The following is a 27,499-nucleotide window of genomic DNA, read 5'->3' as shown; positions in this document are numbered from 1 at the left end:
AAATCAGGATTTTAAAAATCAGTAGGAAAACATTCTTTTTCAAATCCAGACTTGCGGCAAAGAAAAAGATGTAAACGTTATATATCTATATAAAAAGACAAAGACATGCTATCACTTTCATCCTCTTTTACAGTATTTGACCCTCTCTAATTAATTTCATTTTGGCATAAAAAATAGGAACAAGTTGTTTAATTAATGGTGGGCAGATTCATTGTAGCCAACACAAAAAATGTTTGCTTGCCAATAAATAAGAAATAATGAGTGTTTTTGATTGGGTGGAATACAGAAGCAGCATGAACTTAGTGAATCAATTAAATAAAACAATAAGGATAGGATCTTTTTTAAAAAAATCATTTGATACTGATATGATGACCTCAGGTCCTGTTATATCATATGTATTCAAAACAGGTTGAAATTAAAAGAAGCTGCAAAGCAAAGAGTTTGCTGGATTGTGTTCTAATGGAAAGAAAAAGTCAAGTATAAACATTAGAACTGGAATGGGTAAGAAGCAAGAATTCAAAGAGAGAAAATTGCATTAGTGTTGGGAGACAAATAGACTTTTTCTCTAGGGAAAAAATGCAGTTTTCTCCAAAATACTGCAAGAATAGGAACTGCTATCAAGGCATGCATATAAGTCTTAACGTAGCTGGGCAAAACATTGCCAGATCAGAGACTTAAATATTGCAAATTTTGTATGAATCCTGTAGATTGTAAAAGATTTAGATGCAATGTATTCTACAAAACTTCTCAGGTTTGCTTTATTGCACAAAAGCCATTATTAGGACTTCACGCACAAGCGTGTTACTCATAGAACTATACCACAGAAAACTAGAACTGAGATGTTACTTATCACCACCAGCCATGTGCAAGATGCCATCCTATATTGCTCTCAAGAGGCTAAATAATTCCCACTACTACGTCACCTCCAGGGGGTTGGGACAATTATAAAACATGGGCCTCTGTCAATTGGTCCATAGACTACAAGCTTGTGGAAGAAAAAACCAAAACACAAGAGTATGTGCCATGCAAACACTGTACAGCATTTACACCTGTGAGGCAGAAGGAAAGATGAAAATATGCCATTTCAAATGTATAAATGTGCACATTTAAAAAGATGCCAAAAAAGGCCAAAATTGGAATGGAAGCTGGATTCAACTACCCAAAATACGGCAATGCTCAATCTGAACACAATAATGAAGCAATTGTACAAGGTTGACAAAAAGTACTAGCCACAAAGACACTACTTACTGGAAGGGCATAATGGCCTCATTTACTTCAACCTTCTTGAAGTAACAAGATTGGAAGGACCAACTATTAAGCTACTTCTGCTAGGTTCCAGGAACCATCATCCAACTGGAACACACAAAAATGAAACGAGAAGCAAGCTATCTGGAGAGATCTGAGATCACAATCAGAACCAATTGTAGAAGTCTAGATACCTAGAAGCATCCTGTAAGATTGCTGTTTCCTTCAGCCAAGCTTGAAATATTTTTAAGGGAACTCTTCCCTAAAGTCCACCGACTTTCTATCTGGCTAATCTCAGCACCATCATCTCTTGCTTCATAGAATTAGAAGAAAAGGATCACTATTCAGGTATTTTCTTCAATTCTCAAGGTTTTCTGGAGCAACATTTCTTAAAAGCACATATTAGCTGCAGGTTTATTTGAGGAATGATGGCAAGGTCAAAGATTCAACATGCAACTGAATGCCTAACTCTGCTATTGGCACAACGTTAATGGAATGAGAATTTTCACAGAATATTGTCCTCTTCTGCCAATAATCATTTAACCTCTGAAATTGCAGGTCAAATTATTTAATTTTATTTACCTTTTAGTTTTCCATTAATTTCTAAGATGGAATTTGTGCTAAATGAACTATGATAATTTTATTTCTGAAACATTAAGGCAGAGAAGCACTGGCTCTTTACTTCTCACATAAATATATTGAGCAGTTCTTTTTGACGCTAGTGACAAGATGCTGGTTTTCCCATCCCATTATGATCAGAATCCTCCTTAAAATACCAAACAAGAGAAGCTCTGAATCTGAATCTTGAGCAATACAACATTCTTATCATATGCATACAAAAGCAATTCTAGACAACTTTTTATTCTGGCTTTATACCAGCCTTCCTCAACATGATACAGCTTAATGTGTTTACAGAAAAACTCTTGTTCACCAAACATGACTTCTGGCTCAGACTGTGGTGTTGCATATAGAGCAGGCATGTCAAACTCGCAATGTCACGTGACGTCGCGTGACGTATTGTGACTTTTTCCCCATTGCCAGCAATGGGGTGGGCGCGGTTTTAGTATGATGCATCTGGTCCATGGGCCGGCAGTCTGACATGCCTGACATAGAGCATAATTTGGGAAGGCTGGTTTAAATTATTTCAATTAACACAGAATCTGCTAAAGGAGATAACAGCTAGAAAAATCAGCTTGCACACCCTTTTTTCCTATAAAGCAAACGTTTGGCTTTTATTGCTGTAAATAGAAACTTGATAGTGTTAAGTAATATATAGGGTACATTTAGCAGCTAGATGTACTACCAATAGCCAGAAATAATCTAGATTATTTTCCCCTATGACCAGCATAGGCAAAAAAAGATAAGAAGCTAAGTGGAGCTTGCTTTGGATCTAGTTAGTATTTCAGAGACCGTTAGTGAATCCCAGGTTGTAGATTAGACCAGAGTCCAAAAATATCCTTGAAGAAGGCAAGCCACCATCGTTGTCCACAAAAAAAAAATGACATAAGCATGTCCACGAAATCACCAAGAACTGAGCTCCACTTGAATCAAACACTACCCTTACAGTACTCAAAATTCCATGGAATTCATTCAGGTCACTGAATGCTGGGCTCAGGAATTCTGGGAGTTGAAGTCCACGAGTCATAAAAGAGCCAAGGTTGCCTACCCCTGATCTAGATCATTCTAAAAACTTCAATGGCTAGAAACTCTGATCAAATAGCCTAGCATTACATTCTTAACTATGGCTGCGATCCAGATGCATTAAAAATGAACAGAAATAGGATCACTGATGTCAACAGAAACACTTTGAATCCAGACTAGTTTCCCAGCTGTTAAGGCAAAGCTTGAAGAGAGGCAAAAATGCTTGTTGCAGGATTAACGTGGCTTGAAGAAGATCCTGCCCAAAGTCAAGATGCTGATCTCTGAAGAGCACAATGGGGTAAAAAAAAATCCATCAGCTTCCTTGCCTAGCTCACCCACAGATCACATAAAAGAAAATCAAAGCAGAACCAACCATTAATAAGCTTGTCATTGAGCTGTATCAGCTGTTTTGTAAAGAACAAGTTTTAGAGTAAAACTGTCTTCTTCCAGATGAAGATCTAACAAACCTCTCTCCAATTTATCTGGGATAGCCCTACTAAAATCTGCATATTCTATGAGTACAGTTGCATTAATGCTTGGCACAACAGGGGATGTACTTAAGTAGAAACATGCTGCCTATTTCAGTAGTGAGCACAGGGGGTTTTTTATTAGCCATATTTAGTTAAGAATTGGAAACCAAGTGCAGTAGGAGGCAAAGTGCAGAATCCATTTTTCTTCAATTGTCCCCAGTACCAGAAAAAGGACTAATTTGGCTTGAGACCATCAGAAAGCAATACACATAACCCTGGCCAGGTCCTGATGAGCAAAATTTAACCAAAGGGGGAAATTTCTCCAAGGGATCATCTTGCACATTCTTCCTCAAAGTAATCCCCTTTCCTGATCAGCCAGAAGAAGAATGGCAGCACTGGGCAAAGGCAACAGTCCACAACCTGGAAGCTGGTAGCTTTGTTTGAGAAACAGCACCAGCATGTGATTCAGGCATACTTCAGAGGAAGCTGCATCACACCCAAAGTGGCTGGCAGCCAAAAGGAAAGAAAACACAGGGTCCTGCAACAGATTTGACAAACACTAATTACAGAAGACATCATGCCAGAGACAAAGGCTTAGTGGAAACCCACTCTGGCATTTCCCCAGCCCTCTTGGCACCACTCCTGGCCCACTGACGAAGGTATGTTGCAAATGCAGCCTTTGTAGCCACAAACAGCGCACTGTTCTCTATCATCTTCAAGGAGACTCTTCTCTTTTTGTTAACCAGTTTCCCGTCACTTTCCCCATTCCCTAATGAAGACACAGAATGTGTGTGTAACTTTTGAAGAACCATTTGGACCTGTAATAAATTTCCCTATTCCCCCCCAAACTTCCACCATGTACCAAAAGCCACCCAATATGGCAAAAATTCCTAGGAGGCAGCTCTCAATATCAGCAGTGGTTCAGTAAGCCTTTAGAGTTTTCGAAATGTCATGGTATCCACCAACAAAAATCAAGAAAATGTTAAGGCCCAAATGAGATCAACTAACTGGAATGTACTACTTAGCGCAGGAGAAGGAGCCAGGTCAGACAGTCCATTCATCAGCCTAACAGGAAAACATCTAGCAATTTATGGATGGTTACATCCACTGCAGTAATTGGTGAATGAGGGGAAACCCCTCACCATTGAGTCCTGGGATTGTGACTGCCGCTTACCAACTCCAGACTGATATAGTTTTCATTTGTTCTAGTCTTCCTGTCTAAGGAAATATCTGGAGCAACATCATTTCCTTTCCTGGCTCTTGTTGGCCTTGTGCTTGAATGCCATTGTGCTGTCTCTGATCTTGAGGTGGGGCTTTCCCCCCCAAGAGTAACTGGGTGGAGTGGTGGCTAAAGGGTTACAGCGCCAGGAGAGTTGGAGAGTTCAAGGAATCAGATGACTGATCCCCACTGCTGCTGCTCCTCCGGTGAGCTTTGGAACAGGATTCTGATGGGGAGAGGGGTGACTCCTGGTCCAGCACGCTGGGATAGGTGAAGACCAAGTTGGATGTTCCAGGGGTGACAGCAGGAGTTGAAGTCACCACGATGGGTGTGTTGAGTGGTTCTTCTCCATAAAACCCCCCAACAATGCTGATGGGCTTAATGACAGATCTCTGCCCTTTTTCAGGATCTGAAGAGGAAGAAGGGATCTCTTCCTCCACAGGCTCTTGCTTCACCACCACAGGACCACCCATTCCAGTCCGCAGGGCCTGGAGGTTATGAGGTGGAGGGGTTCGGTGGCCCTCAGGACTGATCTTGCACATGGGGCTGTGAGCCATTAACATGAATTTCAGCTTCTCCTTCTCTTTCTCTAGTTCAGCAATCTCCTTTTGCAGCACTGATTTCTCCTCCTCCAGTTCCTCGGTTTCCTGTAGATCCAAGATAAAGAGGTGGTCAGCAAGAAAAAGAGCAACAGCAACAAGCATTCCAAAAAGGGGTTTCAAGAGAAATAGGCTTCACTTTTAGCAACTGTCACAGAATACGTACTGGCAGCAGTTAAGGGGGGTAGACTAGGTCCTCTGAGTGATTTTGTTAACTGCCTATGGACTGACGGCTGGCCATTGAAAGGCTAGATAAGAGATCTAAAAGCAGGTTTGAAACACAAAAATTCACTACATTGATATTCATATTCAAAATGTAACCTCCTTCCCAAAATTTGCTTTATTTACAATAAAGTACTTGTCACCATAAGACTCTTATCGAGGACTGGATGTTGTCCACACGTACCCCTACTGACTGCTTTGATAAATTTGTATCAGTTTAATAGGTAAAAATTGGAATGACTGCAAGATTAATGCTCTCGTTAACCTTACAAGTAAAGGTGCAACCACAATTTACCTGTAACTGAGCACAGATGCATTCTTTCAGCAAAATTATGATATCCAAAAAGATACGTATGCAAAACAGGTTTGAGATAATTGTAGTTCTTTTGCTGGCCATGAAGAAAAGCAGAAGGAAATACTGTATAGGCATTTGCTTTTTTTTTGTATCTTAGGTGATTTTTTTAACACCTACAAGTGTTTACTCCACCGTACTTGTACGATTATCTGGTATAAGCAAAATGAGGAAAAGTGGGTAGATCACTATTCATACATATTCAGCTATATTACTTTGCTCTTCTCCTTTTGTTAGCCAATTCCCAGCACTTTCCCTATTCCCTAATAAAGGCACTGGATATGTAATTTTTGAAGAACCGTTTAGATCTAGAATAAATTTTTCTTTTCCCCCGAAATTTCCACCATGTACCAAAAATCACCCAACTATGGCAAGAATCTCCAGGAGCAGCTCTCAATATCAGCAGCAGTTCAGCAAGCCTTTAAGAGTTTTAGAAATGTCATGATACCCAACAAAAATCAATAAAATGTTAGATCATGTTGTATCATGTAGCCACAAAATCAGATTATATGCCCTATTTACAAAGTTATCCGGCTTCATGGGCAGAGGAAGGCCTATTTTAGCACTTGGGCAGGAGGCTATTGAGAAATCCCAAGAAAGTCAAAAACAAAAGACATCAATGGGAAACTACGTCAATGTCGTTTTCAAGAAAATGATTACAGTTTGTCCGTGAAGTCACTGTCTGTTGAGCTCAATTCAACAAGACTTCATTTTATCTTACAAAAAACAAGGCACATAACAAGGAAAGAGCAGATTTGAGCCTTGGTGGAGCAGTGGGCTAATGCCTCCTTAAGTAACACCAGCTGCCTGCAATTAGTGCAGGTTCGCATCCCACCAGGCTCAAGGTTGACTCAGCCTTCCATCCTTCCGAGGTAGGTAAAATGAGGACCCAGATTGTTGGGGGCAATTAAGCTGACTTTGTAATAATGCCGCTTGGGGGTGTGTGTGAAAAGCCCTAATAAGCAGGCATATACATAGAATGAAGGCTACTGCTAAGCTTGTAAGCCGCCCTGAGTCTTCGGAGAAGGGCGGGATATAAATGGAATTTAAAAAAAAATACATACTGCCTGGAGTTTCTCAGTCAGCTCTCGGCGCCTGTTACGGCATTTAGCTGCTGCTAGTTTGTTCCTTTCTCTCCTAATTCTTCGCTTCTCTTCTTCTTCAGGTGATAACTGTAGATAAGCAAATGAACAAAACATTAATTCAAGCTGGTAGTTTCAGGGATGAATCAATGAGAAATATGATTCAACTGATGAAGCCATGGTTTAATTTTCACCTTTCATTTATTGTTCCAACTGATTTATATCCTCCTTTTCCTTCAAGGCAGTGTGTCCATAACCCTCCCTCCATTCCCCCCCCCCCACAACAACCACTTTGTAAGGTGAGTTGAGTGTGTGTGACTGGCCCAAAGTCACCCAGTGAACTTGCATGACTCAAGACGAACGTGAACCTGTGTCTCCCCAGTTCTTGTCCAACTTAACCTAAAAACACTATACTAACCTGGAAGGTGGTAGCAATTAAGGCCTGAAGACTGGTGAAAAGAAGGCAGTTGCTTCAAAAGCTACCATTTTATTAGCTGAATAATGCAATTTTGGGTGTCAGGGCTGAGGCTCCCTCACATGGATCCAGGGGCTCTGAGAAAACATTCTTTCTCACATCAAGATACTCTCAGGGCTTTGATATAACATGGCACTGGAGCCACAGAGGAGAAAGAAAAAGCGATAGCAAGGTGGGGGAGAGCACAAGAACGGAGAAACCACAGGAAGATTGGGCAAGAAAACAATGAATCTGCAATTAAGGCTGAATGCAAAGATAGAAGTCTCTCTGTGGTTTCACAATGTGGGTGGTTTGTGAGGTAAGAGCATAGGAAGATGTTGCAAGTTTTTCTTCGGAAAAAGTCTATGTGCTTCTTCTCCTAGGACAACAGTCATTAACTGGAAGGTCAGAAGCCAAGGTCCAGGGAGCTGGACAAACTGGAATGACCCTAATCAAATCAAATCAAAAGAGCTGCCATCCAGTCCTATCCTCTCCTACCTCTGACTTTTAGAGATAAGACCCTACATCATCAGGCAGCCTTTAACAGGAGATAAATGTCATGGAGGGTATAGTGTGTTTCATTATGCCCACACACAGCCTAGAGAGGGGAATTAATGCTTTTGGGGGGACTGTAGATAAACTCAAGATTTCTAGTAACTTCTCTACCCTCTCCTCCCAACTGCATATATGGCAGAGATAACAGCTATCTCAAAAACACTTCAGTTTCCTAACTATAGTTAACCATCTGTTACAATGAAAAAGGAATTAGCCACTCAAAAGTTTTCTTATTCTAGTCAAGCGTTTAATTCTATAAACGTCTTGGCTGAGTTTTAACAGCAGACTGGAAATAAGAAACACGACTCCAGTACAAAATACTTGAATGGCACCCATGCCCAAGGACTGGGTCTTATCCTACTTTCAGCTACATTGTTCACTCTCTGATCCTTCTCCTTATGCCTGAATAGCCAAGGTCCAGCCAGATCCACCGCAGATTAGCAGGGGTGAGAGGGGAAATCAAAATGTGAAGGTGGATGCAGTGTTGCAATCAAAGAGGCAGAGCTTTGTGACACTGCACCCATCTACTCAGGTTCCAGATTCTTTGAATCACAGCATTCATAGTCGTCAACTATATTGAGAATTATGTAAATTGAAAAATCAAAATCGCACGAATTCTGAGCCTTAATGGCTTTAAAATGGGACTAGATCAATAATGGAGAATGCCAGTTTTATTTATTTGATGTCTACCTTACTTTTCATTCAAGAACTGAAGGTGATACAGTGTTTTCTTCTATTTTCCCAACAACAGACTATGATATAGGACAGGGGTGTCAAACTCAATTTCATTGAGGGCCGCATCAGCATTGCGGTTGCCCTCAAGGGGCCGGGTGGGTATGGCCAGGGTGGGCGTGGCCTACTGGGTGGGTGTGGCTAGAGTGTGTATGGCCTACTGGGTGGGCATGGCCAGCTCTACATCATTCGCATCAAGGGTGCCTATGGGGGCCTGGGCAGGAGTGGGACAGATCTGAGGGTATCTGGCAGAAGGGGGGTCTCTGGGCCAGGGCCAAGGCAGTGGGGGCTGTTCCCTCACTGTTTCCAGGATGGCTTCGCGGGCCGCATGAAACCACTTTGCGGGCCGAATCCGGCCCCCGGGCCTTGTTTGACATGTCTGATATAGGATATAAGTTTCTGTGACTAAGGGTTGACTATAACATAGATTGCCTTGCGTCTAGTCCAACAACTTCATCGCTGCACATTGTCTCTCAATAATGACTAGCTGTAACAGTTAGGACAGCACTCAGCCATCATGCTAAGCCTGGCCTTATTTTAAACATTGTTTTAATTTGCCATTGTGGCCTGGTTTTTGTACATATCTTTATGCCATAATGGGTGGGTTTGCACAACACACTAAACCAGAGGCATAGAAACCACATTATGCCACAGTATAATGAGTAATGTGTTACCTTCAAGTTCAGATATATATTTATCTCTAAATTAGTTGCTCAGGAAGAGCAGGAGATTGCTATTACCTCTTGCCTACTTATGGATTATCCAGAGTAATACAGTTGGCTACTTTGGGAAGGACTGCTTGGCATGCTTTGAGCATTTCCAGGGAAACAGTCCTTATGTTCTTAGGATGGAACTACCCATTAGGGCTACTGCCTTAACTAGTAGCCTCATATTATATTTCCATGTTCCTAGATTTTTAGTTCTTAGTTACGCAAATCTACAAATACAGAAAGTTTTCAAAGAGTTAAATATTAGTCCAATAACATTTAACAATGTTCGGTGAATGTTGTCATGCACCAGTAAGTCTGGTTTCAGTAATCCATTTAGTGATTTTCAAGCTTACATTTTGTTCAGAATTCCTGACAATTATTCAGCAATGCAAGGTTCTTGAATTCCCTTTACTTGAGAATTTACTGCATAGATGTCCACCAGACAACAAAGAATGGCATTTTGTATTATCTTAAGCCTCTTACACGAGAGTTACAGCCAACAATTTAGTTGCAATGAAAACCAGATAGTGAACCTTTCCAATGCTTTTAGAGTCCACACATTCCAGTAAAACTATCATTGAAGGAGACACTATTAAAATATTAACACAAATGAAAACTTAAGCAGAGGTATCACATCAGATTGGGCTAATAATTTAGCTTGCTGAAAGCTGTCAGTCCTGATTGGTGTCAACGTTCTACCTTAACTCTACAAATCTTCCCAGCTTTGTTATTCAAGATTCCTTCACTGGAAAATCCTGGGACCAACTGAAGATCTCGCACCAAAATGTAAGCTAGTAGGCTATGGTTTGCAGAGACTTTCTTATACTGAAGTCAGTATTCCTTCAAGATAGATTCAGGTAATCCATAAATCTATTGTCAGTTGCCACAAACATTTGAAGCACAGACTTAGAAACGTTGCATTCAATATCAAGTCCATTCCGCTAGTTATTTTAAATAGTGGAGCTACCTGCTCATCTCTTCTCCTCCTGCCCACGGTGGTCCCAATGGTTTTAATAACACCAGGCCTTTGTAGGGCTGTGTGTCCAGTAACTGAAGACAGATTGGGCAACGCATGGCTGTAGGGATGCGAGCGAGAGTAGGCACTTGGCATGGAGGTTATCACAGTGGGCTGAACCATCCACTGTAGATCTTGGCTGGTGGTTATCGCGTTGAGAGTAGGAATAAATGTGTTGCTCGATCCTGGCATATCGACCCGGAATTTCTAGAAGACACAGAGAGAAGTCAGCAACTTATTTAAATGAAAACACAGGATGTCAAAGAACTCTGGCACAATTACATGCACTGCTTTTCCACCAAATGAAAATGATGTGCATCTAATTCATCTGAGCATCCTTGCTGAAAGCAGTTATACATACATGAACTGGAATAGAGGAAGCTGAAAAGTACTTTTAACTGGAGATGCCAGGGATTAATTCAGGGCCTTAATATCCAAAGAAAATGCTTTCTACTACTAAAATAATAAAGAATTAGCAAATACTTCATTCTTGAGGGTCAACAATATTACAAGAAATCTTGTACGATTTCCATCAGACAACAGACACTTCCATATTGCTGCATGATTTCAGTATATTTGTGAGATTTTGTTTTATATTATTTTAATTGAAGTGATGATTGCATGCTTTCTTTTTCTGAGCTTTGTTTTCAGCTTAGCAGTTGTTAATTTAAGCAATACTTTTCCCATATAAGTAGACCTATTTTTTCCCCCAGCACATTCTTATCCGGACAAACACCGTTTCTAGACTATGAGAACCAGAATATTATCTGGAAAAGACTAATGATATTTCGTGTAATATCTTTTGCTTAAAGTTACAATGATCCTGGAAAAGTGATTTATGACCCATTCTCAAGCTTAGAACCGTTGTACCATCCCCTTGGTCATGTGATTGCAAGTTGGACATTTGGCAGTTGGTTTGCATTTACAATGGGTGCAATCTCAAGCGATCACATGATTGCAATTTGTAATCTTCCCAGCCTCAGACAAGCAAAGTCAATTGTATTATCTTAAGCCTGGATTCACTTAACCAGGTCATTCACTTAATAACCGTGGTAAAAATGGTAATCAAAGCAACTCTGGTCACGTGTTGACCTCTTTAAAAACTATATCACTTAATGACTGAAATACCTGTTTCAATTATGGTTGTAAATTCAAGGACTACCTGTAAATGTTTCCCATTTTTAAATACAGTACAATTGTATCTTTCTCCATCTTCAACTCTAACTCATATGACATACTTCTGATGCTTCAACAGTTAAGCTAAAAGATGTTCAAAGAGGAATTATTCTTTGAAAGTTGATCTTGTAACGTTAATACCCTAATTTTATAGCTTCAGATGTGATCAAGATATATAATCATATTACATATACAAATATGTAAATTATTTAAAATATTGAGACAGTATTTCCAATTCTCATATAGGAGTAATATTTTAATGATTTGAGAAGATGATATTCATCATTCTAAATATTGCTGTGGTTCATTGTTTGAATTAGTCTTAAAGTGTTAGGAAGAACACCTATTATCTACCTATTCTGCCACGACCCGTTTACAGGAGCAAGCGTTTTATGGTCCTAGCTGTTAGCCTTGATTTAAATACTAGGTAGGTTTTTTTTGCATGAATGTTTTTAAATATACAATCCTTAAATATTTGCAAGGGAAACAATATAGCATAAATCTCTAGACACTTGTATTTTCCATTCTACATATTGAAGCAGCCAATGATTTGTTTAAAAGAATCCAAAAGTGACAGCAGACAGTTAAACTGAAAAACACCTTTGTTTCCTCTTTAGCATTGGGCATAATACATTGTAATCTGCAGATGACTAGCCAACAATTTATGTGAAATAAATGCACTAATTGATCTCCTTGGATTACAGCTTAAATGTACAGTACTATCGTAAAAACCAATTAAATAGACAGAAGTGCCTTATACACTTGAATTTTATTAAACCAATTCACTCAAAGCTGAAACCTACATATTAGGGATGCCTTGCCTTGACCAACCTCTTCAAAGTGCTTACATGAAGCAAACACTCCCCCCCCATAATGACTGGTTTACTTTTGAATAATACTAAGCATAATGTGTAAATTATTTTAGCAAATTGATGGCACTTGTGTCACTAACAGCAGAATTCTCATAGCATGAATAAAGATGGCTATGTTATTAAATAAGTTGTTGCTGCCAATTTAAAGAAATCTTCTCATATTACCCAGACCTGGCTTTTTAAATACTTGTCTAAAGAACAAACATAATATGAAGACAGAAATGGATGGGATTGACGGCACTGGTTGAATTGGCTGAAGGCTCCAGATAAATTGGTATTTGAAGATAATCTTTATCTTTATCTTTATTAGACTTATATACCGCCCTTCTCCCGTAGGACTCAGGGCGGTTCACAAGGTTTTTAAAAATAACAATACAACAATTACAAAAATTAAGAACAGTTAAAATAATTACATTTAGACCTTGAATAAATGTTGCAGAAAACTGAAAAACACGAAAGGAAAGATTTGTGTGATGTAGTTAATAGAGATAAGAAGATTGAAAAGTTCAAACATTTCTATGTATTGCTGGGGAAAACCCCACCGAGCGTTTCCAGTTTGACAAGGAATTGGGTAAACAAAAGTTGCAAATTTTGATTCTTACATTTGAAGCATGATGGACCAAAAAAGGAGGTTATTTATGGAATGCATACATATTTCATGTGGTTTCATCAGGAGGAAGAAAAAAATCAATCCTGGAGTGTTTGTTTCAAAAGTTATTAATACAATTTTGTTTGTGGAAACAGGATAGTAAAGTATAAGCAAATTACCCAGAGACTGAGACTTAACTCTGGAAAGAAAAACAAGAAAACAAACAGTAGATATTTCTGCACAAAAAAAAAGCAGTAAATGTATTAAGTATACTCTGGACTATGCAAAAACAACACTATAGATAACACTATAGATAATCAAGTTAGTGAAACAAACTAAAAGCTAAATAACTTCAAATGCTACTGTTAAAGGATAGGATCTAAGAATATTTGCAGCACTGCGATATTTATTGCAGTATTCAGGCTTGCTTGTAGAAAATGTGGGAGCTTACTGGTAATCATTTTTATTTATTTATCAGGTATCTATCCTGCTTTTTAAATCAGGAACTCAAGTTAGTATAAACAGTAATCTATCCTTCTTGTAGCTAAGGGCACAGCAGAATCTTCGCCTCTCTGCTCCTTATCCAATACCCCATACACTACACAGCATTCAGTGCAAAACTAGGAGTAAGAAGTTGCAAAGTAGTAAAAAATAATAATAAAGAGTAAGAAGTTGCAGATAAAAGAAATTTGTATGTTGTGGACTAAAAAAAGATTATTAGTTTCATTGAACGTGAATCATTGTAAAAGTGATAAGTTTTAAAATAGATACTATTTAGATACACAATGTCTTGTTTATAAATGTTTATGTAACCTTGTAAATTAAATTGTAAAGTAAATCTTTGGGAGAAAATCAAATGCAAGATTGCTTATTTACTTTGGGCAGAAATTAAGTATGTGGGGAGATGTGACATTATTTGCAAGTAAAGAGATAAAGGTTTCTCACTGGGATTTTCAGCTGTGGGGGTTGCAAAAGACATTTTAGGTATGAAGATGATATTAGAAATGAACTGCATTTCAAGTACTGGGTTGTTTACAGGTTACTAGTCTACTAAATGAAACCCACAGTTCATCCAATTATTTGTGCTTGTAGGAAGACATGTTTTTATGTTAAGAGCCAAGATATAAGGAGAACTCAAACAGATGAAAAAGCTGGGTGCAATAGCCCAAGTTGCAGAACCAAACGAGCAATCTTGCAGTAAATGTGGAAAAATCAAGTAGCGAACAAAGTAGAATTTGTTTCAGTTCAAAGAATACAAATAAGGATATTTTGAGAAAACACTTTTCTTTACCTACTTTCTAAAGTGTACCTTTTACATATTGACATCTGTTTTTCAGCAAAATTTTAAAGAAACTGAGATCATTATAGAACATGATAAAAAAAATGAAACCAGTTCAGAACAAGTTTACAGAAATAAATCTGAAACTCAATGTAACAAATTTAAAAAGATCAACTGAATAAATCTGGACTATATTTTTACTGCCCATAATATAAAATTTGTAAAAGTAAAAGTAAAAGTGAAGCTATTGTTGGAATGCATCATCCACAGAACAAAGACATTTTTAGATGACTACACATTTATTCAAATTCATAGCAAATATGACCAGTTTTATAACTGTTATTGCAAGAAGTGGAGTTTCAGTGGTTAGATATACAAGATAAGGCATTTGCAGAGCTTAAATATTTAACTAAATTGCTAATTCTGAGATATTATAATGTTGATAAAACGATTTCTATTTTGACTGATGTTATTGCTGCTGGATTGGAAGTAGTGTTTATTTAAGTTTAATAAAAAATAACTTTAATAATATCCAAAAAAGGGGGTATTTTACTTACTACTTCAAATCTTATTATACCCAAGTGGCATATTAAAAATGGTAATGTTGTTAAAAGGATGTTTAAAAAGTAAAAGTTAAATCAATTAGTCTTTTGGCAAATCTTTCACAGCCCAAGACATTTAAAGTCAAAACTACTTGAGATAGAGGTTTTGCTACATCCTCTGTATAACTGGAAAAAGAAATGTATCGAAAAATTGAGAAGAAGAGACAAACCAAAATATTGTAGGAAAGCAAATACATTAACACATTTGGGAGTTAAAAGAAAATGATTTCTGAAAATGTGGCCAAGTAATGGGAAAGTGCAAAAGTCCTCCAGTGGGCATACTAGTGACAATGTGTTTTACCACAGCAATAGGAAAGATCTACAACTAGTCAGAGAACTAACTGTAGCTTTCTGAAAACAAGCAGCATTAGAAATATTGAAAATGCACTAAAATGTTGTACCAAACAAACAAATCAGAATTTTGTGAATCTACTGATAACATGTAGTAGAAGAGTGATTACACAAACAGGAACTATTAAGTATTGGAGAAAACGAGTAAAATAAATCAAAGAGATGCTCTCTGTAGATTCAATTACTTCTGACTAGTGGATTACTCAAGTATATTTTGTATATTATTGTAGCAGTTTGTCACCTGTGTTATTAGTAGCAGATACTTTAAATAAACAAACTGAGACCGCTGTTATTATTAAAAGGCAAGGTTTTGTTGTCATCCAAAGAATAATATCATCACATCATTCTTTGGGTCTAACTTTTTAAATATTTAAAGAAGAAAGATGTTGCTTTCATATGCCAGGGCAGTTATACTGTACGATCTTGTTGTGACCGACAAATGGGGCTTGTGCATGACAGATGAAAAAAGTAGGGATATATGGGCTCCTGCCTTTTCAGAAGCTAATCTGAGTGGGTGGGGGGAGGAATGGGCTTGCTCTTGGTTGATTGCTTAGAGTTTGGATTTCCTGGGTTTTGATGGATTCTGACCACAGTCTAGGTCAATGCTTCTCAACCTTGTCAAGTTTGGAGAGGCTTCAACTCTCAGAATTCTGAGATTGAAGTTCACCCATCCTAAACTTGCCAAGGTTAAGAAACGCTATACTAGATTGGCTGCTTTATTAACTCGTCTCTTATCTAAATCCCAGGGAGTGCTTTTCCCTTCTTCATTACAACTTTACTGTTGAAATGTACTGTTTCATGGATGTTGATCAGCTATGATATACGGAGGAGGAGAAGAGGAAATAGTTGTGTTTTCTAATCAATCATCCTAGAGAATTCCAACATGTAACTCGTATTCTACTCAATTCTTTATGTTCCCAGAACACCAAACAGTAACTCAAAAGACAAGAATGACAAAGTTCTAGTAGTCTTTATGGAAACACTGGCATGAAGTAAGGAATATCCCTGGCTTTTTAGAAGGCAAAAAGTAGGCTGATGTTAAGCAAGCCATTTCATATTTAAAACTGAAAAGTTTTATGTTGCTGGAAGAATCTGAATGCCATTGAGCTTGTAAATTAAGTAGGACTAAACCTGCTGAGGGAGGAAACTACTAGAGAATCACAGGTTTGTAGGCTGGACTGGGAAATCCAAAAACATCCTAAAAAAAAACTACAGCAAAAACTTCCATACTATTCCCAAGAAAGCTGAATGGCTGCATTTCATACAGTCGCCAAGAGTCCGGCTCAATTTCAGGGCATCTTTCTTTTCTTCTAAAAAAAAAAAAAAAGCTTAACAATACCAATAACAATATTTGTAGTATAGCACTTGTTAGCATTTAAAAAAAGAAACCCTAAGACAGTTTTAGATTATTCCAATATATACCTAACTTGTCCTACTTATTGCTTTATCAGTTAATGATAAATAAGTATTTATCAGTCAATAACTGATAAATATTTATTTTTCTGGTATGTTCCAAGCTGATGGAAAATCAAAAAAAGAAGATATACTGTATGTGGAAATATGGCAAATAAATGTAAAAACAAAAAAGTTGTTTTACAAGAGCCTGTTCCACCAACATGGCAAGGAATTTTAAGCTCTGATACCAGTTAAAGTACTGCTGGTCTACAGGTCTGATCTGGAGTCTCAAATAATACGGGTTTAAAAGCAGAATATAAAGATGCCTCCATTTGAAGCAGATTTGTGTGCCTTATACTTTAATAATATTCCATAAAAGTGTTTTGGTATTCAGATCAGAAGAAAATCCTTGAAGGTTTTTCACTCTCTAAGACCAGGGGTGTCAAACTGCCGGCCCACGGGCCAGAGCATCACAGAGAAACCGTGCCCATCCCATTTTCGACAATGGGAAAAAGTTCCGATACGTCGTGCGACGTCACAAGTTTGACATGCCTGGTCTAGACCAAGGGTAGGCAACCTCGGCTCTTTTATGACTCATGGACTTCAACTCCCAGAATTCCTGAGTCAGCTGACTCAGGAATTCTGGGAGTTGAAGTCCATGAGTCATAAAAGAGCCGAGGTTGCCTACCCTTGGTCTAGACAAAACAAAGAAGGATCTTATAAAAAGACACTATGTAATAATTTATTTCAAAAATATATGTGCATTTGTGCGCATATGTATAAAAAAATTAAAGGCATACTAGTCCACCTTCTTTTGTTTTCATAGTAAATCTGGAACTTTTGCTGGCACCAAAAGGTGAGGCAATGGAGGAAAAAGAAAACAACTGGCAGCCCCTGAAGGAGACAAAAAAAAAAAAAGTAGAAGAAAAGGAATGCTTTTCTGCAACAAGGAGACAACAATTGTTGGATTAGGTTTACAGGCCCATCATGCCCCAGCATGGGGTTTTTAAACCCATTAACTAAAAGTATTTGCAGTATATGAAAATTATCCCCACTGTTTTGATTGATATAATGACATTAAAATAAACTAGTTAACTAAACAAAAAGCAGAATCCAAACTAAGGTCTCCTACTGCTTCAGAATTTGTGCCTTGAGGATAATCTGCGAAGATGGTAATAGTCTTAAGTGTGAAGGTATCTGATCAAAGGAGAAAAACAAGCATTTATTTTCCAGAATGATGCAACATAAACAAGAAGAGAGCAGGGGGAACAAGGAGAGAAGGCAATGGAGATAGAAAACAGACAGCAATTGCATGTCCTCATCCTCACAACTTGCTTGGGAAGGTTAACATCTTAGAATCTTAGTAGTTAAAAGCGGGGCGGGGGTAGGATTTACAAAGGAAGGGAAAAGCCCCACTGTAAAGCAGAAGTCTGCATTAACAATGGATTTCAGCTTGAAATACTCAGTCTTGCTATCCTCAGAACCAACATCCCTCTGTAATCAACAAGAAAGATACTCCCCAGAACCTCCTAATGAGCATATTTAGGAGTTAAATGCTGCTGTTAAATGTTATATTATAAAAACATGATGTCCATATATACCGAGACTCCAGTGGATTGGGACTCGAGACTGATGAGAATACCATGGACAGTCAAGAAAAACAAATAAAACCATAATTTTTTTCACCCAAGGCACAAATAACCAGGCTCAATCTACCCTATTATATGAGAATATGGCTCTCTACAGAAGGCTGTAATGCTGGGAAAGGTAGAAGGAAAGATAAGAAGAGGACAATCAGTAACAAGGTGAATGGGCTCAGCTGCAATATTGATGGTACACAATTTAAAGACCTAAAAGAACAAGTTAGGAAAGATTGTCACAGACAAAATAATATGTGGTCGCTAAGAGTTGACACCAACTTGCTGGTACATAATCAAATCCAGCAGATTGAGAATTTTAAGATTCCAGCGGACTTTGCCAAGACCTGGAGGTTAAATAAAGCCAAGGATGTAGGCTCAATTGGCGAAATCAAAATAATTATTGTAGAATAGAGCTGGAAGAGACCTTGGAGGTCTTCCAGTCCAGCCCCCCGCTTAAGCAGGAGAACCTATACCTTCTCAGACAAGTGACTGTCTAGCTTCTTCTTAAAAATCTCCACTGATGGAGCGCCCACGATTTTTGGAGGTAAACTGTTCCACCGGTTAATTGTCCTCACTGTCAGGAAGTTTCTCCTTAATTCTAGGTTGCTTCTCTCTTTGGTCAGTTTCCAACCATTGTTTCTTGTCCTGCTATCTGGTGCTTTGGTGAATAACGTGACCCCCTCTTCCTTCTGGCAGCCCCTCAAGTACTGGAATACTGCTATCATGTCTCCCCTATTTCTTCTTTTCTTTAGACTAGCCAAACCCAAGTCCTCAGCCGTTCTTCGTATGTTTGAGTCTCCAGGCCTTTGATCATCTTAGTTGCTCTTCTCTGAATTGTTTTTCCAAACTTTCAACATCTTTTTTGTGACATGGTGACCAAAATTGGCTGCAGTGTTCCAGGTGTTGTCTTACTAGGGTTTTATAAAGCAGTATTAATACTTCACGTGATCTTGATTCTATGTCTCTGTTTATATAACCCAAGATTATATTAGCTTTTTTGGCTGCTGCTGCACACTGCTGGCTCATGGTCAACTGATTGTCCACTAGGACACCAAGGTCCCTCTCAGTTTTTAAGCTAGTCTCACCCAGTCTGTACTTGTTCCTTTGAGTTTTCCTGCCTAAATGTAAGACTTTGCTTTTCTCCACATTGAAACTCATTTTGTTGGACAGGGCCCATTGTTCAAGTTTGTCAAGATCTTTTTGAATCCTGAGTTTGTCTTCTGGGGTGTTGGCTACTCCTGCCAGTTTGGTGTCATTCCCCTTCAATTCCCTCATCTAAGTCATTTATGAAGATATTGAAGAGTACTAGGTCGAAGACGGAACCTTGTGGTACCCCACTGCTTATTTCTTTCCATGAGGATGTAGTGTCATTGAGGACTACTCGTTGAGTACAGTTTGCCAGCCAGCTACAGATCCATCTGGTGGTAATGTTGTCTATTCCACCTTTTTCTAGCTTACCAAGAAGTAGGTTGTGATCTACCTTATCAAATGTCTTACTGAAGTCCAAGTATACTACATCCACAGAATATCGCTGGAAATTATCAATATCCTAGAAGAGATCAGTAACAAATCATCTCCATACCATTGTCAAGAAAACAGCATGGATAGGTATGCCAAGTCAACAGAGATAGAGCTGAACTTGAGTGTTTTTACCCTACTTAATTTCAACCCATCTTAATGGCACTGAATTGGACAAGAATAAAAGAGGGATTAAAAGCCATCAAAGAAACACTATTATATGTCAAATGTTAAGGGAGGAGTTCCTATCTATCATACAGGTCGTCTAAATTACTTATATGAGGACTCAGAAATAAACATCTCCCAAATGACTGTGGGATAAAAAATCAGCAAAGTGGCTTAGATACAATATTCTTTGCAACTACGGTTATGGCCTTGTATATTGACCTTTCAGTTATAGACATCATTCCCTTGCAAACAGAAATACCCGTAGTGACACGAGAGCCTTCAATCAAGCAGAAGGATTTTGAGACAGGATTGATTCAGAGTTTGCTTGTTATAAGTTTTTCTTTTTGCTTAGCTAATCTAAAACTGGTTATGTGCACCTCTCTATGTAGATGTACATACATATTATGATGAGAGTGAATTCTATACATTTTTTTCTCTTGTCAGTCACCTGACATAAAGAACTTTATGAAAAATTAATTCCTGAGTTGAAATCAGATTTATGCTTAATCTGTAATATCAGTAAGAATCAAAGCAAAAGACGCTGCAGAAACTCATATTCTCTTTGAACTATCAGACGTAAACCATACATGCATCTATTCCGACATGACTGCCATGTCTTTATTTAATCTGGAACATAACAGGTGTGTACACCACACCCTTTTCGGACCAAGCTCTTCTTTATTTCTTTATAAAATTTCCATCTCACTTTAAAAAAAATACTCTTAGAATGGAGCTACAATTATCACAAACTGTTAACAAACACTGAAGGCACAAAACAAGGTTGATTCAGGACCTCTAACTGTGTGTGAAGGATTTAGCAAATGGATCACTTTTTGGCCTTTTGGCTAAGATTAAGGGCAGCATGTACTGTTGTAGTGAATAAAGCTGTTGACTCTGCAACTGAAATTTTATAAGAAATACTGGTAGAAGTATGGCCATATATACCTGATACAAAAGGATGAAGCAGATTGGGCTTCTTACATCACATCAAGTAAATTGAAAAGATTACTAAAAGATAGTGGGCAAATGAGAAGGCCAGAATTGGATGGCTACTTGATCAGTCATCTGAAGAGCACAATCCTAATCTTCACAAATCAGCAAGCTAAAGGCACCTGAAAGAGTTCCAGTCCCAGAGACCACATTTTACAACAGTGTGTAAGGATGAGTTTAGGTATAGGTCTAGATGGGGGGAAAAATTCAGAAGAGATAAAACTTTGAAACAAAAATGTACATACCTACTGAGAAAGCAATAATTTGAATCACATGGGTGTTTTTAATATGCTGTATATTTGAAGCAAGTAACTCACCCGTTCCACACACTTAGTGTAAATTACTCCTTTCCATTATCTATAATCTTTGGAAATCTATTTGGATTAGCCAAAAGAGGGCACCAAAGAGGTGTCTTTGCTATGGAGCTAGGAACAGAGAGAGTCATTTCTGGTAAAAAAGAAAAAAAAACCCTTTGATGTATGGAATCCTGAGGAATTACTAGCAAAGTTTAACACAGGGCAATTATGCAAAAAAAGTGCCTGTAGCTTATTGTAAAAATAATGCTTTATTCTTCATGCCGCCGCTTTACTGCACAAGTAATAAGAAAGCCATGGGGGGGGGAGAGAGAAAGACAACTGATGTAAACATGTTATGAAATATCGTAAGTTTGTGTAACTGAGGAGATTGTGCAATGCCTTTCACAGAAGCCATAATTTTTGCCTATAATGAAAAGGCAGCTGGGGTAGGAGGGGGGAATAAAGAGAGAAATGCAAATTGAGAGAAAAAAGGCGGGGAACAAACTGGCCATCAGACTTCAGTCCCAACAGGAAATATTCCTCATTCTTTAAGTTCCGACATCATTCAAGACCAGACACTGACCAAAAAAAAAATATCCCAAAAATGTCGCCAGATTGCTCAGGCCCTGTAAGAACTTGCATTCTGAAAGTCAAAATCCAATCAACAATAAATACCAACAAGCCAAGGAATGTCTGAATACCAAAGGAAAACAGTAATTGCCCTTTCTTGTTTGCCTGAAGATAAAGCAGATAAAAAAAAGTACATTCCAATTCTTTCTGGGGAAAAACTCTTTTAAAAAATGTAGAAACCAAACTGAATTGATTCCTTTGAAAGGATAAGAGATATTCGGGGTGTATGTTGTATTTTGCCTATGGAAACGACTGTATCATTCAAACAGCATTTCAGTGGATTGAAACGCTTCACGAAACAGCATTAGAATTTATGGAAGGAAAAATGATCCCAGCTAGAATAAAAGAGAAGAGCTGCAAACAAGAGAGAAAGAAAATCCATATTTTAAAAAGTAGATACAGCAAGACAGTAATATGCTGTGCCTAATCTAGAAAAAACACTTTCTTCTTGCTTTACTTTTTTCAATATAACAAATTATTTACAATCCATTGCAAAAATCCTTTTTTCAGTAAATTGGGTTTGTAGTTGTCTATTTATCAGATGGGATTAAGTGCTGAACTGCATTTACAAAAACATACAAAACCTCTGCCATCATTAACATACTGAAATTAAAAAAACCCAAATATGTAATCTACATTGGATTTTGAATGGAAAAAGCCATTTTGCTTTGTGTATATAATATCTAGACAACCTGAGTTAAGGTAAATTATAAATCAAGTTAATAATACTAACATTAAACCCATTTTGGAAAGTAAATGTAATTATTTCAATCAAGATTATTTTGGTAAGAGTTGTAATTTCTACCTATTCAAATACCAAGTATTGCAGCCTCTTTAGAATGCTAAAATGACATGGACATTCTGGTTGTACAATGGGAGAAAAAGGAAATCTAGAATCAGAAACCAATTTGATTTCAGATTCAGAGACATGTGGTTCTTTGGAAATTTGACTGAAAATATTTCATAACCCTACAAATTCTGTCCATTGCAAATCTACTTTTACCAAATAAAGCACAGATAAATGGGGGCTGGTGTCATAGTAAAAAATGCTAGCCATTACAAATTACATATTAAGGAAACATTTTGCATTTTAGAAAGATTATCTTGGAAAATTGAAAACTAGTATTTGAAAAGGGAGGGGAAAACTTCTCATTTCCAAAGAGCAAGGTAGAAGTATTATCTCTGTAAACCCACCACCACTAAATAACCAATCTTTCACCCCTTTTGACAACTTTTGATTCATATTTTTCATCCTAATTTACAAAATCAGTTCAGACACTGAAAAAACAAAAATAATTCAGACGCATTATTCCCTATTTTGAAAACTAAAACCAGCACATTAAAAAGTATAGCCTAATTTTGCCCACATGCAATTTGCCAGGGCTCAGGCCAACTATAATGAAAATAACCTATCTTTCTTTGGAACTTTTAAATAATTTTCTAGAGGACATTGTAGATTCCATTTTTCTAGATTTGCATGATGGTATTACAAATACATTACCATCTCATTCCAAATCCTTAATTCTGTCCTAACAGTTATGTGAGCTGGCACCATATATTCCCTGAAAACATCTCTCTTTTTTGTTTTATTTTTTCCAAACCCTAAAAACAATTACTTCATTTGAAGGAATTTAGGAACTGAAGCAGTTCAAAAGAGATTCCCATTGTGGCTTCTCCTGGGAACAGACATGTAAGACCTGGACTGTTTCCAAGAAATGGTGCCTTTCATAATTTCCTTTCTCTCCTTAAACTTGTATTTATTAAATAAGAAACTTAGCGATAAGAAATAGAGGAATGATATATAAAGAAAATATATCTGTCCATAAAGTCACATGCATTTAAAGTGACTTCATTCCGTTTCTGTCATTTAAGTGACCTTTTACCCTGATTGAGTTAATCTCACACTACCTTGGGATTATTTGGCCTTTAATGTGGGTAACACTGAGCTCACAGGTAAGAAACATTAAGGCTCACTGCTTCTCCTAATTTTAAAATCATTATTACTTTTTTTATTCAAATGTTTTCTGCTGGAAAATAGTTTGCTGCAAAGCAAAGCACCAGTTTCCAACAATAATCATGTGATGCAGTATAAGCATGTTAGCTCATTTGTATGTTTTGGTGTGGTGTGCTTTTTGTCTGAGATTTTCTTCTATGTGGGAGTATAATGATCTCTGTGTTTCTTTAAACATAACCTGTTTGCATTATGTGGAAAAAAAAGTATTTTGTTGTGCTTTGTGCAGGCAGATACGTGTTTTGGCACTTGACATTCAGACCACACCTCTGCATTGTATTCATTTGGCAAAGTTATTTATCTCTCAGCCTAAGTCTCCTCAATTTGCCCTGTGTGAAATGGGCACTGGAGTAAAAGACTATGAGCTCAAAGCAGAAATTTTGTGTTTAGAGGTCCAGAATTCATTCTTGCCTTCATAGGTAAAGTTCATAGGTAACCTACATTTTCTGTTTTGTAAAATAGGAGTTTTGTGACTTGCCCTAACTATCTTGGTGGGCAGTTATAAATGTGCAAGTCCTACTGCCCTCTCCAAATTGTTAAGAACATATATAAATTACTCTTAAAATATGCCCAATGCTTAAAAGGATCCGGGATTCCTGGCTTATGGTCCATCCCCAGAGCCAATTATTTTCTACTCTGTAATCTCACCCCATAACCACAAAATCTGAACTTTTGGAAACACTATAAGAATCAAGCCAAGGAAACATTATACATGATGACCAGGCCTACACTTGGCTTGCTGTTTGCAAACTGCTCATGGGGAGGGGGACGGTTCTACTGAGTAAACCTGAAGACGGACTTGGTTCATCTCCTCCTCTGCACTCTAAAAAGTCTACAAAAAAAAAAAACCCAAGTTCTTTCTCCGGCCCTACTTCAGCTGAGGTACCAGGCATTTTGGCACTCTTTCCCAATGGCAACGATTGAAGAGCGAGGCCCACACATCCCCTTTTATACTGTTTACACACCAGTGGAAACCTGTGTTAAGAGTTCCAGAAGGCTACTCCTGATTTCCTCTCTTTTGCTCCCAATTAGACATTTCATTCCGAGAAAAAAAAAACATGCCGCCGACCGTCGTACCCACCCAACCCTTCGCTCGGGCGCATATGGCCATGTACATCGAGATGGCCGCTCGGACTTTCTCTTCGCCCTGCATTTTTAAGACTCTCGCCCAGAAAGGCTCCTCTTCCCTCCGACACCCCTCTTTGGAGGACCTCAAGAGACACCGATCTCCTCTGAGGAAAATGGACCCAAGATACATTTCCCTGAAGAGACCCTGAAGCCAAGAGAAGCAAAGCAACACCCCCCCACACACACACACACACACCACCGCCCGCCTCTGCCTCTGCGCCTTTGGCTCCACCTGAAGGGCCAGGACAAACTGCGGAAAGCAAAACCGCCCAAGGGGCACAGGGGCTCCGGTTGGGCTGAACTCCCAAGAGTCCCGGCGAGAGGATCGCGAGCGGACTGACGGACGAACCGTGAAGCTCTCTTTCCTAGGAAGAAAAAGGAAAACAAGGCAAGGAAGAGGACCGCCCGCCGCCCCCCCCCCCCCAAACCTGCTTACTTAGCCGGCGCGCCGCCTAATCGGTGGCTCGGGGTCGCATTGGGCTTGTCACTCCGATCGGGCTGTGTCTCCTGCCTACCAACTTCCAAGGGCTCTCAATCTCTCTCTCTCTCTCCTGACTTGCACTTCCAAGGCCTCGTTCGCGCTCACCCGCAACCGCCCCAACTCTTGAAAAGCCGCGGCCGTTTCCGCCTCCTTTTAAGGTGTGAGCGCGCCGAGAGGCGGCTATTGGACTGGAGGCCAAAGGAGACGCGTCGCCCGCTGCTCCCCTCTAATCTCCGACTGAGGGAGAGCTCCAGGCGCGCACGCGGGAGGTGGACTTGGGTGTGGTTAGCGAACTTTACTATTTGGTTAAGGAGTTGCTGCGAGCCGCGGAGGTGGGAAGGGGCATAAATCGCCTGCCGCGGGGGGGCGGGGGGGGGGAAAGAAGCGTGCGACGGAGAGGCGCTGAGGAGGGGGAGGAAAAGCAAATAAATAATAATCAGCATGATAACAGCGACCCGAATCGTGCAAAGCCACAGTATAATAAAATGAAAGAAAGCGCCTCCCTTCCCCCCCCCACACACACAAGACAAATTGCTGTTACGCGATCACGAACGGGAGAGAGGATGAATTTAGGAGAGGAGAAAAGTGCACGTCCTGGTAAAGGGAGAGAGCCTCGATGTCAGAACCGGATTTTAGCAACTTGGCGACCAAGGTGCTTGGCTTGGCCCCTACCTGTTGAGTTGTGATGCTCGAGTAAGTTTCCGGATGCCCTGGAGAAGTGCTGCTGCCCCGAGAGGAGGTATCAAAATTGGCCGGAAAGTCCTGGTACATTGTCCGAGGTACAAGCAGGAGAGAAATAATAATGAAAAATATATATAATCTTTTTAGCTGTTGTTCCCTCTTGTTCAGTCCCTTCCTGTCTTGTTTCCAATCGTATAATTGATGCCTTAGATTTCAAGCGCGCCCAGGTGGAGACGGATGCAGCTGGCAGTTTGGATTTTGATTCTATTTTAAGCAAGTCCTGATTTTTTTTTTTGCCTCTCAAAACAGAACCGTGGAATTAAAAAAAAAAACCACCCCAAACCTCCCGCGTATAAGAATGCAAAATTCACTCCTTGTAGAGCCAAATCATTGAGTCTCTTAAGGTCAGCATAACTATGAACAAGCTTTAAAAAAAAAAGAGTTCTCTTTCCAAATGCGTCTTTATTTCTAAAGAAAATTAAGACGTGTCTTGTTTCCCTTCCTTCCACTTTGCCTGCCTACTGGTGATCAAAGTCTTGATCTCTCTGTAGTTTTAAGGAGGATCGTTGCCTCCTGTATAATTAAGCCCTTCAGAAAAGTGCCGTCTTCCTGCTCGAACTGGACTAGATGACTCAGCCCGGGATTTGAGGCTCTTTTATTTACTTATCGTTGGAAAAAAAAAATCAACTGAATGATCGATCTTAGCTCTTGATTTTCCCCTTCTCGGTCATGAAGGCGAGCTCTTCTGTCCCCCTGCTTGCACGTACCACCCCCCCTCCCTTCTCTCTCCTTCAGCAAGCGCCTCTCTAGCTTAGTATCCTTGTTCTCTGAGCTCCTTTACTCTCCCTGGATGAGTCAGTGCAATGGCATTAGTTCAAATCCCGAGCCTCATTGCATCTCCTCTTCTTAAGATCTGTACCATGTGGATTTCCAGCGTCAAACTTGCAACTTGGCCACGCCCCATTCGCGACGCGGAGCCTCCCACTTGAAGGGGAGGAGGAGAGAGAGGAGGGCGAAATCGGTCGGCCCGTTAAACCCGACCCAGTTTACTGAACGCAGACGATTAGAAGGCGGGTAAGGCAGGCCATCCAGGAAGACGTTCTCACGCCCACTCGCCACGCTGCTCGACGGGACGGTCCGTTGCCTGGTCCGGAATGGTTTTTCTCTCTTCTCTCCCCCCCCCACCACATCTTGGCTTAGTCTGTTCCATTGTCGCAGGTCGCGGTTGCCAAAGATGGTCATTTGCGTTGTACTACGTGAGCGCGGGTTTCCTTGGTTAGAATGACGCGTTCCGAGAGGGATTCCCTGCTCGCCTGCCACAGATCAAACCTCAATTAAGGGGCGAATCTTGGGTTAGAAAAGGCGGCTTCAAGAAGCGTCTCTTGATTGCCCCCGG

The 27,499-nt window shown here is 39.3% G+C and overlaps 1 protein-coding gene across 4 annotated transcripts; it reads right to left on the bottom strand.

Annotated features, from left to right (window-relative positions):
* Positions 1–405: 405 nt before the first annotated feature.
* FOSL2 (FOS like 2, AP-1 transcription factor subunit) lies at positions 406–26,602 on the bottom strand. Of its 4 annotated transcripts, none has more exons than XM_083352044.1 (4): positions 26,095–26,602; positions 10,249–10,503; positions 6,813–6,920; positions 406–5,222 (listed from the first exon to the last, which is right to left on the bottom strand). In XM_083352044.1, exons 1-4 carry the CDS (start codon positions 26,191–26,193, stop codon positions 4,713–4,715), a joined length of 972 nt encoding a protein of 323 aa, XP_083208170.1. In that variant the 5' UTR covers positions 26,194–26,602; the 3' UTR covers positions 406–4,712. The 4 variants fall into 4 exon arrangements, with proteins under 4 accessions (XP_083208170.1, XP_083208173.1, XP_083208172.1 ...); XM_083352047.1 differs by lacking the exon at positions 26,095–26,602 and adding an exon at positions 25,528–25,660; XM_083352046.1 differs by lacking the exon at positions 26,095–26,602 and adding an exon at positions 25,378–25,635.
* Between the last annotated feature and the right edge of the window lie 897 nt (positions 26,603–27,499).

This window comes from Vipera ursinii (genome assembly GCF_947247035.1).
Source record: "Vipera ursinii genome assembly, chromosome: 1".
NCBI classification, from domain to species: domain Eukaryota; kingdom Metazoa; phylum Chordata; class Lepidosauria; order Squamata; family Viperidae; genus Vipera; species Vipera ursinii.
This window is presented reverse-complemented; position numbering and strand designations above follow the sequence as displayed.